The following is a 14,328-nucleotide window of genomic DNA, read 5'->3' as shown; positions in this document are numbered from 1 at the left end:
AAAGATAATTGGCAAAAAAAAAACGATGGAGACACATGAATAAACTTTTTCACATGGACCTGTAATGTGCTTTTAAGTGTGGTAAAGGCAATTTCATTCAAAAGGCAATATGATTATCATCTAAAAGTCACGAGTGTGCAGAGCTTTGGGGTAAGGCAGGTGGGTGGATCTCGATGGTTTGTACATTGAGGAAACCAGCATTAACAGGATGGCTCGAGTGACCTCCTTCTGTACTGTAAGCATTCTGAGATTCTATAATGTGGAAGCTCATCCAATACAAGGAAGATGCAATATAACCTACCGAACTGAGTGTTCTATTCCAACCCACAGCTATTAATAAGATAATTGGCAACGTTCAGGACGTTCTCAGGATGGTTGTGGCAACTGTAACCTCTGATGTCACTGCATGTATTGATCAGTTTGGAGTAATATTCTACTGTCATTATGTATCTACACATGCACAGCTCACAGTTTTCAAATGATTCTACTCTGAGGTTTTGAAACTGGAACCAAAGGAGAAAGCCCGAACCACAAAGTACATACCAAACACTTTATTTTAAGCTGTTATCGAATAAGCTGAATTTATTTCAGCAGGAGATGGTTCACATTGAAAAATCCAATTTAATGCAATACATCAAAATAAACATCTACAGTAAGAAAATAAAGTCTTCATTAATTGTCAGGTTGAGCAGCTTATTGTGGATTCAACTTAGAGACAGAAGACATGTTTCTGTTCAATGGGTTAATACCCTGTGGCATTACTGAATAGCATTGTTAAATGTTACTGTTTAGTTTCGACAATATTCCATCCATATTAATTATAGATACTGGGTGAATTTCACAAATCGCTCCAAAAAAGTCATCTGGATTGCGTATCTTTAAAACCGTAGGGTTGGATTTTCAGTTTGTTGGCTCGAAATCTGCAAATTCGGGGTACAGATATCAGATGAGGGGGTTGCACATGCAACACTAAAAAGACAGTTTAGAACAATATCCTTCGCTTTTGTGGGCTCCATATTATTGTCATGCGAAATCTGCAGACTAATTTGATCAATGTTGGTCATTAGGAAGTGAGAGCCCATTATATCTGTTGGAGATGTACACTTGGTCATGCTGTCCTCCAGGTATTGCTTGTACAATTCTGCCACCTTTTGCTCCATGTATCTGTTGAGCACAGAATTGGACAGTGGTTCTTTTAGAAGGACGATGCTTCTGTCACTGTTCAAGTTTGCTTCTGTTCCTGATTGTGACCAGACTTCATACCCAGATCCAGGTACAGAGGGCCACCCAGACTGGTTCTCAAGCTGAAGGATGGGCCGGTTACAACTTTCATAGCCATAATCCACAAGGCAGCCCTTGCTGCTTGGACTGTGGGGTGTTACATTATCTCCTGCAATCTGTAAATCTGTGTAACTGTGGCAAATGGGGGACCATGATCGATACAAATCCAAATTGTTTTCGCTGCACCCATTGGGCTTTGGTATGTCTAAAACATCAGAGATCTTTCTCTCAAATATGGGCACTCTGGCAACTTTGGCTGTTGCTTTCTCTTCCCTTTGGTATGGAAGGGATTGCCCCTTCTTGCTGTCCAAGATTTCCTCTGCATTATATTGCTCATGATCAATGCTTTCTGAAAACTCTGACGAACTGAAGAGCATTTCCCAAGAGTCATTCTTGGTCTTAGGGACTCTTTTGGGGTTTACATTATTATCCTGGTGGACACATTCCCTTTGATGGCTGTAACCAATCCTAGTGAGGAACCCTTCGGCTAACATGACAAACACTGTTAAGACAAAAAGCCATTTGTTAGCCAAATTGCCAATCCCTAAGAGATATCAAAAATCTATTACACTTATTTCTAGAAGAACTTTCGTTTGTCTTGGGTGCCATTGGAGGGTAATTAAGTTCAATTAGAGGATTTAAGGGAGTCCAAATACCAAATATCAGAAAGCATGCCCAGAAAATACATTTCCAGGGAGTCTTCTTTTCTCCCCTCATTCAGCTAACAAAACTTCAATGTGAAACCCACTTGCATGCATAAACCAGAATTCCACCAAACCTTAACTGATCTTGCATTGATTAAACAAATGACAGCGCTTCCGCCTAATTTTGCCTTCAGGACTATACACAAGATCATAAATAATGGCCATTTCTGTGTGTGGAGAGACAATAAGATCAAACTCCACTTTGGGTGTGCTCATTGTTGGAAAGCACAGGCTGGTCAAGATCAGATGTGAAGGCTAGCCATTGCTGGGCATAGCCATCGATTTGAGGCAGCTAATGCTCCTCTCCTCTTAATATGTCAAAACACTGCAGCCTGAAGAGCTCATTTTATAATTGAAGGGTGTTTATTGCTGTGGTTGTCACTCTCCAGTATCCTACCTGATTAATCACCATGGTTTCTGGGATACCGGAGAATAGGAGCAACATTTTCTGTTGGCTCAAAGTGTGGACAGGTAGATAACTGGTCAGAAAGGCATAGCGACAAAGTTGGCCAGTTGAGACAGAGGTGAACAGGTCAGGCCCCAACAAAAATCTCCAATTTGCTCCAATTTTGCATAAAAGAAAGAAGCAAACGTCTTGTATTTAGACTGTGTCATGTGTGACATGTCCCAAAGTGCTTTACAAATGATAAAGTACTTTCTGACATGTAGCACTGTTGCAATGTGGGTACGTAATGTAATGCACGTAGCAAACAGCATTGGCAATGACCAGAGAATCTCATATTGGCCTGAGAGATAAATATTGGTCAGGACACCAAAATTAACTTCCCCAGGTCAGTCATGAAAATAATTTAACAGCTCATTCACCTAGATCAGCTGATTGAAAACGGAGGAGCAATTGTGACTGCTGAAGGTCTCAACAGACAATGGAAAATTTGAACTGAGATGTAGTAGAGTAGCAGTGACTGAGTAGAAAATGTATCTTGAAAAATCAATAAAATTACAATTCCGTTTTATGTCTACCCTGACTATCAACTGCAGCACACAGTCCTGAATGACCATAAGATGTAGCAGTTGCAACTATGTGGGATCAGTTATGAATCAAAGAAATACATTTCAAAAGGAACATTGAGGATTAAGGAGGTAGAGTTTGTGTCAGAGGACAAAAGGTCAGATCAGGAGAAATCAGTAATATTAGATCTTGTGCCATAACATTTCATACACATTGACTCCTATGAGAAAAAGGTACAAAAGTTTTAAGCACTGCAGAATATCAATTCCTTTGATTGTGTCATTTTAGACAAACATATCTGCATAGCAAGATTGCAAAAATAGCTTGCACAGGATTTCCCTGGTGAGTTTTCAGACCCTTAAGTCAAGGTCACTTGGAGGTCAGAATCCCATACTGTGTGAGGAGCAATCAACTGGCACAGATTTTCATCAAATTGATAACTCAATTGTCTGAGAGGGGGGTGGAGCTCTAGCGATTGGATGGTCAATAGAAAGCAGATGCTTTCTCAGTGAAAGGGTGCCTGTCAGTGGAGCTGCCTCCTGTCTAACCATTTTAAACTGTAAAATTTAAAACAATCCTTACCAGCCACAACTGAGAAGCTCCTGCGATGGTAGGTGCTTGCAGCTGGAGCCAGGTGGATGTGGAGGATCTCAAAATGCAGGGAGATCTGATCAAAGGGTTAAGGGAGGCAGGCTGAAAATTAGAGTGAAGCTCACAATCAGATCAGCCACAATTGTACTAACTGAAGCAGACTCTAAGGCATGAATCACCTATTTCCTGCCCCCCATTGCATATTACCTTTCCACTGTGATTTGTCATAAGATGACAGTGGATTGAAGTGCATGTTCCTCAGTCCACTTAACTCTAAGCTCCAACCTGGAGAAAGTGAGCACTGCAGATGCTGGCGATCAGAGTCAAGAGTGTGGTGCTGGAAAAGCACAGCTAGTCAGGCAGCATCCGAGGAGCAGGAGAATTGATGGTTCGAGCATAAGCCCTTTATCAGGAAAGCATCAACACCCATTGAAATAGAGGGATGTGGCACACTATCATCGTACTCGACAGAAGCTGCCAGACCTGAGGTGGGCAATGGCTGCAGCTTCAACATGACACAGCCTGTAGCATCTGCTGTCCTCACTAACCACTTTGGACCAATCAGTTGTAATATCTGTCTCTCCCAAGACACTCCCTGAAGAAATAGCTAATAATACTCATCAAGGACAGAGAGGGACACAGTGGGAAGCAGAAAGATGCACAGGCCAGCACTAAGCCCTACGTGTGATAGTCCAAAGTAGGTGCCTATGACAGAATGGAAAGCAGTTACTGTAGACTCTGGCTCATTTTGCTTATTCTATTCACAAAAAGGAGTGGTAGGCTGAGAGAGTCCTGTCGAGGTTTACATTCGGGGCTCCGGCAATTGTCAATGTGGTCAAAGATTAATAATCTGGTGGGATGGCTTTCCCACCCCTTATATGTCTCTGTTCTACAATCATTGCTATGAAGTCCAGCAGATTACCACCCAAGAGACCTGATTAAAAACGACCTCTTCCTCTCCTGCCAAGCCCAAACACAGTTTGAATGCAGTATCTCTAACAGAGAATTTAGCAATTGAAAAAAAGAGACACTTTCTCCTTGGAGTTTCAATGAAGCTGAGAGGAATTCACCATGTACTGCATTACAATCACTGAATGCAAGACAGAGGGACGTCAGCTGACCAATCATAACTATGCCTGCCCTTTCCTTGTAATGTGACAATTATCACAAATTGCACCTTTCAGAAAATCATACTGTTGGAATCATTCAGTGAGTAAATTAAGACATGGCACATCTCAGTGCAGCGTGGGGAAGGTCAGGTGACATTTGACCCTTTGCCTTGTCACCAGTAGACATTTTCTTGCTTCCTGTCAGAGTTGTGGACAAATCTACAGCAATGGTCAGTCAACATCTCCGTTATCTTTGTGCGGGATGGTGGAAGGTGATTTTCTTTTAGTTTTATTTTGCTTAGCCAATCCAAAGTTCCATTGCAGGTAGTTTTGACGCAATCAGTTCAGAGATATTGTGACACACTTCTGAAGCAGGGAAGACTCAAATCCAACCCTGCTAGCTCAGAGATAGGATCACTATCACTGTGTCACAAGACCCCACTTCAAGATGCAATTGTATTATTGGCCACTTTAACCTAATTATTCAGGACCTGATTTGAACCAAATGAACACGGTGACAGAGCTAGAAAGGGATACAAAATGCATAAGACCAAGGCTCAACCTTGATTTTCTGGTTTGACTCTTAAGCTGATGATAGCAGAGAATTTTCACAAGAGTTTTAATCTGATTTTACAAACAAAAAGGATGGACCAACATTTTTTTACTTTGTTTCTAAAAAGCTGTCATTGAGGGAGAAATTTCAGTTCCATGATTTAAAGGAAAGTAACGGAAGGAATAGTTTGAGCACTCCACCGACTTCAGCTGCTGCAGTAGGTATTCGCTCTGTGAAACAGCAGCAGGATCAAAGCCCAGCTCTGCCCTACTGTGGAGTCACCCCATTGACTCATTCAGATGATATCCCTGGCTCATTTATAACATTGTACCTGCAGAAGTGCAGTCACTCCCTCCATGACTAATGTGATTGGGGCTGGGCAAACCAAATCTCACCAATAATCAATACCATTAGTGAATTACCAGTGGAATTCCCAGAAATTACCCATTCCAATTCTGTCTGGTGGCATTTTCCTTCCCGCACCAGTTGTGGCAAGGTCTAGCATCACTGAGCTTTAAGAGGCCAGTGGTTCCTTTTAATTCCCATGTGTTTCCCATACACTGAGAAACAAGGTCAGTTAGAAGGTGCCAAATGAGGGGGGAGATCTGAATGAATGCAATGGTGTTAACAGTGGAAACCAGTTCTTTTGCCAATTAACTTGCCGATTAGCCATTACTCTGTGAATATGTAAGAATTTCAATTCCGTAGCACAGCCAGTGCTGGAACTCTATGCCAGCACAGACTACAGCCCATGAAGAGAAGATAGGTAAATTTGAACAGAATTCACAGACGCAAATGATTCTGTCCTGAAAGAAGTGGGTTCTGAAGAAGGGTCACCGGACTCAAAATGTTAATTCTGCTTTCTCTCTCCACAGAGGCTGCCAAACCATCTCCAGCATTTTCCGTTACTGATTCACCCCTGAACACTGGCTACAATGCAAATTAAATCGGACCTCCCATCACCAGAGGAGGTATAGGGTTGTGATTTTAATGGAAATTCAGGTCTCGGTGTATAGGAACAAACAGGAATGGAAGTGGGGATCAGGGGCTATGTGGGAGACTCATAACCACCTTCTCAGCTGGTAGCCAATCGGGGACAAAAGGCGACCAGGTTGGATGGAGGGCAGAGCCTCACAGTAGGAAAGGTCAGAGTGAGAGAGAATAGGAAAGATTGCAGGACATGGGAGGGTGGTCAGGCAGAGATTGGGGATGATTTCAGGGGGTGGGAGAGGATGGTCTGTCTGAGGTTAGGGGAATGAATGCAGAGTGTGTTGGAGTTAGTTGACTCATTGAGTTATACAGCATGGAAACAGACCCTTCGGTCCAACTCGTCCATGCCGACCAGATATCCTAAATTAATCAAGTCCACTTGCCAACACTTGGCCCATACCCCTCTAAACCCTTCCTATTCATATGACCACCTAGATGCTTTTTAAATGCTGTAAATGTACCAGCCTCCATCACTTCCTCTGATAGTTTACTCCAAGCATGCACCACCCTCTGTGTGTAAAAGTTGCCCCTTAGGTCTCTTTTATATCTTTCCCCTCTCACCCTAAACCTATGCCCTCTAATTCTTGACTCCCCGACCCCAGGGAAAAGACTTTGTCTATTTATCCTATCCATGCCCCTCATAATTTTGTAAACCTCTATAAGGTCACCCCTCAGCCTCCGACACTCCAGGGAAAACAGCCCCAGCCTGTTCACCCTTTCCCTATAGCTCAAATCCTCCAACCCTGGCAACATCCTTGTAAATCTTTTCTGAACCCTTTCAGGTTTAACAAGATCTGGAGAGTGATTACAGTGTGGTGAGTCAGAGATTGTTGGACAGTGTGCCTAAAGGGGAGATAGCGTGCCGTCAGGTCATTATGGATCAAGAACTTTAGGGGTCAGGGAATTACAGGTCTTTGGAGAGATAGTGGTCAACAAGCTCTCATCAGAGGTCAAGAAAGGTCATTGTTTGGGACAAGCCATGGGAGACTGCAGTTTGGCAGAGGGATCACGATTTGGGGGAAGGAAATAATCAAGGGGCTGGAGGGAACAGGAAGGAGAGGTAGGATGATCAAGGTTAGTCTTGAGGAAACATTCCTGCTTCTCCCAGCTGGCAAACACGCTGGGAAGGCCCGCCCACCAACTGCCTCAAGCTGTTAGAATTCATAGATGCCCTACAGTGTGGAGACAGGCCCTTTGGCCCAACAAGTCCACTCCAACCCTCCAATGAGAAACCCACCCAGACCTATTCGCCTGTCCTATTATTCTTTATTTACCTCTGAGTAATACACCTAACCTACACATCCCTGAAGACGATAGGCAACTTAGCATAACCAATTCACCTAACCTGCACATCTTTGGATTGTGGGAGGAAACCCATATAGACACTCTGTGCAAACTCCGCACAGAGTGTCACGTGAGGCTGGAATTGAACCCAGGTTCCTTGCCCTGTGAGGCAGCAGTGCTAACCACTGTGTCATCGTGCCACCCATTCTTGGTACTTCCTAGTTGTCAGGTCATCTGAGATTTGTAAACCACAGCTCGCAGTCATTCAATCACAATGGCTGCCCAAGAAGTGGCACAGTGTTTCACATTTAACTGAGTGACCTTCCTCATGTGTATGAGTATTGCTTTGACTCACCATTTCAGCCCACCTCTATTCAACCCAAAGTGGATGCATTCAAGATGGGAGTCAGGTTTCATCTTTCTTTTAAAAATTTTAGCCAAACACCCTGCCCCGCCTGCAAAGAGGGGAGCAGTAATGATTAGAAAATCATCCTTCATATGATAATTCAAATGCAACATTGTACAGATTTATTCAACATCATTTAAAAATAGGCAGCCCACTAAATACATCTGCTGGAAATCAGAATAAAACACTGACCTATTTTCATAAAGTCCTTCTGATAGCAGTTATGTAAGTTAATTGGTAATAACACACCACAAGTTTAAATCTAGTACCAGCTGAAGTTACGGTGAAGTCCCATCTCACTCCTTGCCTGAGCTGTGGTGATCCTAACTCAGGTGAAACCACCACCAGTCATGTCCTTCTGAAAGCGAGTGGCCCTCTGAGTGGAATAGTCACTTTAAAGGTGTTTCATAGAATCCCTACCGTGTAGAAGCAGGTCTTTCAGTCCATCGAGTCCATGCCAATTCTCTGAAAAGCATCCTACCAGGACACCCTCCTCGCCACTATCCGTGTAACCCTGCATTTCCGATGGCAAATCCACCTAACCTACAAATTGCTGGACACTACGGGCAAATTAGCATAGCCAATCCACCCAACTTTCACATCTTTGGACTGTGGGGGGAAACCGGAGCACCCGTAGGAAACAGGGAGAATGTGCAAACTCCACACAGACAGTCACCCGAGGGTGGAATTGAATCCAGGTCCCTGGTGCTTTGAGACAGCAGTACTAACCGCTGTGTCACTGTGCTGTCAAAAGTTTGGAAACACAGACGGTTGGTTTGTGATACAGAGTAATTGAGTGGCATGGTGGCTCAGTGGTTAGCACTGTTGTCTCACAGCACCCAGTGACCAGGTTTGATTCCAGCTTGGGTGACCATCTGTGTGGAGTTTGTATGTTCTGCCCTTGTCTGCATAGGCTTCCATTAGGTGCTCTAGTATCCTCCCACATGTGTAGTTTGTGTGGATTGGGCATGCTAAAATTGCCCATAGTGCCCAGCAATGTGCAGGCTATTAGCCATGGTAAATCTGGGTACAGGGTGCGTCTGGTTGGCTAGCTTTTCAGAGGGTTGCTGGAAACTCAATGGTCCAAATGGTGTCTATCTACCCCATAGAGATTCTGTCATTCTAAAACTAACAGCATGAGTTCAATTCTCACACTGGTTCAGGTTACCATAATGGACTCTCCTTCTCAACCTCTCCATAGAACATAGAACATAGAACATAGAAGAATACAGCGCAGTACAGGCCCTTCGGCCCTCGATGTTGCGCCGATCAAAGCCCACCTAACCTACACTAACCCACTATCCTCAATATACCTATCCAATGCCCGCTTAAATACCCATAAAGAGGGAGAGTCCACTACTGCTACTGGCAGGGCATTCCATGAACTTACGACTCGCTGAGTGAAGAACCTACCCCTAACATCAGTCCTATATCTACCCCCCCTTAATTTAAAGCTATGCCCCCTTGTTGTGGCATGGTGACCCTTAAGTTAAATCACCACTAGTTCCCTGTCTCTAATGAGAGAACAGCCCTTTGGGGCTATGGCAACTTTACCTATACACTGAATTACCTTCAGTCTTTGCTCAAACAGCACAAAACAAACCCAAAAAAACTTTAAACACAATTGACAAATTGCACATACCTGATTTACTGCAGTTTTACCACTTCCTGTCAACGAAGGACTAATGAAAATTCAATCTCAGCACAGACACCACTCTTTATAGATACATTACATATTGATCGTTAATTCTTCCCAATAGAAGCCAGTAATTCACTGATAAGGACATAAAGAAACTGCTTCCAACCTGCACTGCTTGAACATCATTCTGTAAGTTGACACCCAACAAAGAAAATTTATGGGTTGGTTGCAAATCTGCAATTGCTCAGAATGAAACTGTTCCCATGACTTTCTGCTGGCAACTTCCTCTTGCGCTCATTTGTTTGATATCACACCACAGGCACTTTAAATAACTCTTTAGATCCTGGACTATTTCCAATGCTCTAAAAACCATGGGCGACACAATTGACAACAGTAAGTAGGTTCTGATGAAAGGTTCCGACATGAAACGTCGACTCACCTGCTCTTCTGATACTGCTTGACCTGCTGCGCTTTTTCCAGCTTCACATTTTATCGACTCTGACTTTCCAGCATCTACAGTCCTCACAACCTCCAACATAAATGTATTTGCACAGTAACCAGATTATCCTGTGAAACCAAATTGGTCAAAGGCCTTTAACTGACCAATAATTCTCCTCCTTAAGGCCCCCTCAACTGGGCAAGGCAGCTCGCCCAGCCGAACCCTCCCAGGCCTATTGCAAGACGGCAGGCCAGGGATGTTCGCTGCACCCATGTCTTACCCTCCTCTGGACAGACCTTTAAATCCATTTCCACTTGTCTTTATCTTTTAATATCTTTTGATGCCAAGAGATGATCGATCTCAGTTTTAAAATTAACGAGTGATTGAGCATCAATTGATATTTGTGGAAGAGTTCTACACACATTTGGATGAAGAAGTATTTCCTGATTACAATTCTGGAAGCTTTTTTGCCTGTTTCTTTGAGTATGTCCCTGAATCCTAGCCTTCTCATTTACCATTTTTTTAATCTACCCTGTCTGTACACTTTAATATCTTGAAAAGTTTAATCAAAATACCCGCAATTTCTAAATTCCAGGGAATACAGAGTGAAATCTTATAGACCTGACAAAATGGGTCATGGCAAGATACATGGCAATATAAGTGTAAGACATCCAGTGAGGCCCATCTTGATGTTGGGAGCAACTTACTGTATCCTTTAACAAAGTTCCAGGTGTCCAGGTGAGATTCTCATTAGGCAGCAGTGAGTTGCTTCTTAAGGGAGGTAAGAGGGCTTTTGCCCGAAACGTCGATTTCGCTGCTCGTTGGATGCTGCCTGAACTGCTGTGCTCTTCCAGCACCACTAATCCAGTATATGCTTCTTAAGGGAGATTATTGCTTGTTAATAACCTTATCTCACTTCATTACTATGAAGTTTTCTATCTTTACATCCACCGTGAATAGATGCTGAGGATTCCCAATGTGGAAGTCAAAGTGGGTACTTGATGACTTCAACTTGCTGCTGGCTGCCTCCGTGCTGGTCACCTCACACCACTACCTCTTGGTATGCTCCATAGGCACTGATCATGTGTCCACAACCATTGACATTTGACATGTGCCAACCTCCGGGAACTCTCATTGCAATCTATTGACAGTATGTTTCTTCACCCGATGTTGCACCTTGGGCCAAACTATCAATGTCATGCTGCAGTAGGGATTCTCATGGACAGGCAGCCAGCTCGTGGAATGGATCAAGCTGCATCTCCAGGCTGTTGGCTTGTTCTCTTAGTATTCACATACTTTGAGGCCATGCGGATGCTCACAGCATTCCCTGCATTGTCTTTCTTGGTCTTGCATTTTTGTACATTGCTTCTTGAACCAGCGTCACTGCACTGCTGTCTTGCCTTGTTGTTTCAAGCAGTTACAAAGGCAGGAAGCTGGTCCTCAGCCATCCTCAGTCAAGTCAAGGAAGGTAACATTTAATCAAGAGGTCCCGGCAGTCTGCATCAAGGACAGTATCCCATATCAGTCCAGGGACTGCACATTATCAGTCAGACACTTGGGGAAGTCAGAGTGATTTGATGTGAACAGCAAATGCTGGGTGGCCAACTCTCTTGAGTCTTTCTGTCCTCTTGAGCTTCCTCCTGGAATGAATCAAAAGCAGGTATTAAGGGAGATGAAATGTTGGTGCAGGTGGGCAGATCCCCCAAGAGAGTGAACACAGAAGGTGTGCAAGGTTACTAATGTCAGGGATTGGGGTGGGCCAGAGTGGGTGAAGGAAGATGCTGTAGGCAATAGAGAGAATAGTAAGATATGATCCTTGGTGAGAGGTGGATACAGTAGCAGTGATAGAGTGAGTGTGAGATATTGGAGAGAAGGTGAGTAGTGGGATGGGGCTAAAATTCAATGGCCAGGAATGCTGTAGGGACGGGGTAGGTAGTTAATGATGTAGGTTTGGTAAGAGAACCCTACTAGGCCTTGCAAAGATAAATCCTCCATGAAACGTGACATAACTGAACCTTGCCAAAAACTGTGAGGTTCAGCCACTAGTTTTGTTTCAATCTCTCCTCGGAGCTTAATTCATAAAATCCAGGGATCTGACTAGTTAATCTACACTGTACTCCCTCCAGCACTGATATATCCTTCTCAAGGATTGGTGTCCAAAATCTGCTCTCCGTTTCCAAGGGTTGGATGATGTGATCAATTGTGTTAAAGGCTGAAAGTAGATTGAGAAGGACGAGGAAGGCAAGCTTTGCCATAAACATATGGAAGGTATGAGTGAGATTGTTGGCACTACAGCATAGTGAAGAATCTGCTGGAGGGAATTCAAACATGAAGATCCAGGAAAGGTGGTGGTTCACTGGGGAAGCAGAAACATAGGACTTGAAGGACTTTGTAAAGGAAGGGGAGATTGGAGATGTGAGGGTGGTTTGTAAGGACAAAATGGCCAAGCGCTGTTTTATTTTCACAAGTGGAGGGAGGCTGAGGTCAGATTTAGAGGGGAAAAGGGCAAAAGTTGAGGAGAGAGAGACGCTTTAATTTGATAGACGAACATGTGTGAGAGGAAGGATAGCCGGATTGCTGGTGGTTTAGAATAAGAACAAGAGAACAAAAGAGAAGTTCAACACAGGACCAGGCCCTTCGACCCTCCAAGCCTGTGCCGATCATCAGGCCCTAACTAAACTAAAAAACAAACCTTCTGCCCTTATTCGGTCCATACCTCTCTATTCCTTTCCTACTCACGTAACCATCCAGATGCCTCTTAAGTGATGCCAATGTGCCTGCTTCCACCACCTCTTTTGGTTGTGCGTTCCAGGCATCTACCACTCTCTGTGTAAAAATTTTCCCTCGAACATCTCCCTTAAACATTCTCCCTCTCACCTTGAGCCTGCGTAATTGTAACCTTCCTTGTAATTGAAACTTTAACCCTGGCAAAAGGTATCTGAATATCCACCCTATCTATGCCTCTCATAATTTTGTAGACCTCTGTTAGGTCTCCTCTCAGCCATCGTCTTCCCACTGAAAATAATCCTAGGCTTTTTAACCGTTCCTCTTAGCTAGTGCTCTCAAGACTAGGCATTCCTGATGAAGGACTTTTGCCTGAAACGTCGATTTCGCTGCTCGTTGGATGCTGCCTGAACTGCTGTGCTCTTCCAGCACCACTAATCCAGTATTTGGTTTTCAGCATCTGCAGTCATTGTTTTTACCTTGTTGATTTTGAACACCCTAGTGACCCTTCTCTGTACTCCCTCCAAAGTTTCCATGTCCTTCTGGTAGTGTGGTGACCAAAACTGCACACAATACTCCAAATGTGGTCTAACAAGGGTTTAGTAAAAACACAGTCAACTGGTCAGTCTTATGGTCAAGATGAAGTGAGTGAGTAGGAGAAAAATAGAGGAAGATGCAAGTCTAGGCAGGTAAGGAGACATTTTAGAGGAAATTTGGTCTAATGGGCCAATGGGCTAAATATGATAGAGGCAGCTGATTGGCTGGTCTTAATCTTCTGACAATTAAATATGAGCTCCTTACACTTGGCGAAGGTTAAGATGAAGGAGATGGGAGAGGATTTTAAAAGATAGTTTGCAAGAGAGAAATAAAGGTTACCTCTTCATTTCTGAACGATCCCAGAAAAGTGAGCAGTTATCACAGATGAGAGCAGGACACTGTTATGCTTCATGTCGTCCAGTCAGGTCTGCTGGTTAAAACTGTTGTCGGCAATGTCCATTCAATTGTCTATTTCTTGAGCTTAAAGAAGCAGTGATGAGGGCATAGTGGGCTGGTGTGGAAGAGAGATTAATGGTTTTAATAGGACAAGAGCAGTGATGGTGGAGCAGGATGATTGATCAGATTAATTGTTACAAAAATGTCATGGCAAATGGAGGGTCAAAGGCAAGTCAAAGATTTTCAGTTTTGAAAATGGTGATAAGCTGCAAACAGTGGAAATTTGAAGAAACTGGAAGGTCAAGGTGCACAGGTCATGACAATGTCATGAACAGGTAGAGAAAAGAATCAAACGGGCTGATGGAAAGACTACTATAAGAGGAGTAAAATACAGCAAGGTAGAATTTATGTTACAGCTATCCAAAGCCCTGGTTTCCAGAACTGTTTCTTCTGGTTTCCCCAAGGATCTATCCTTAATCCCTCTTACATACTACTGTTCAGTGATATGTTCCAAAAACAGGCCAGTTTCCAGATGTATTCTGCTGACACCCGGCTCTACCTCACTACTACCTCTGTTCATCTCCTCCACTGCCTCTAAATTGCCACACTGTTTACTCCTTGCAGTGTTTCACTAGAAATTTCTGTTGGCAAAATATTGGGAAGATTTGGTCAATTCCCATCACAACTTCCACTCTTTCATCACCA

At 43.5% G+C, this 14,328-nt stretch overlaps 1 protein-coding gene across 3 annotated transcripts; it reads right to left on the bottom strand.

Annotated features, from left to right (window-relative positions):
• Positions 1-570: 570 nt before the first annotated feature.
• On the bottom strand, positions 571-9,707 carry LOC140495643 (TLR adapter interacting with SLC15A4 on the lysosome-like). Of its 3 annotated transcripts, XM_072594635.1 has the most exons (4): positions 9,531-9,707; positions 7,838-7,937; positions 3,538-3,648; positions 571-1,783 (listed from the first exon to the last, which is right to left on the bottom strand). In XM_072594635.1, exon 4 carries the CDS (start codon positions 1,773-1,775, stop codon positions 879-881), a length of 897 nt encoding a protein of 298 aa, XP_072450736.1. In that variant the 5' UTR covers positions 1,776-1,783; positions 3,538-3,648; positions 7,838-7,937; positions 9,531-9,707; the 3' UTR covers positions 571-878. The 3 variants fall into 3 exon arrangements, with proteins under 3 accessions (XP_072450736.1, XP_072450737.1, XP_072450738.1); XM_072594636.1 differs by lacking the exon at positions 7,838-7,937; XM_072594637.1 differs by lacking the exons at positions 3,538-3,648; positions 7,838-7,937.
• Between the last annotated feature and the right edge of the window lie 4,621 nt (positions 9,708-14,328).

Source organism: Chiloscyllium punctatum, chromosome 25 (genome assembly GCF_047496795.1).
Source record: "Chiloscyllium punctatum isolate Juve2018m chromosome 25, sChiPun1.3, whole genome shotgun sequence".
NCBI classification, from domain to species: Eukaryota; Metazoa; Chordata; class Chondrichthyes; order Orectolobiformes; family Hemiscylliidae; genus Chiloscyllium; species Chiloscyllium punctatum.
Note: the sequence above shows the minus strand (reverse complement) of the source record. Positions and strands in the feature narration are given on the sequence as shown.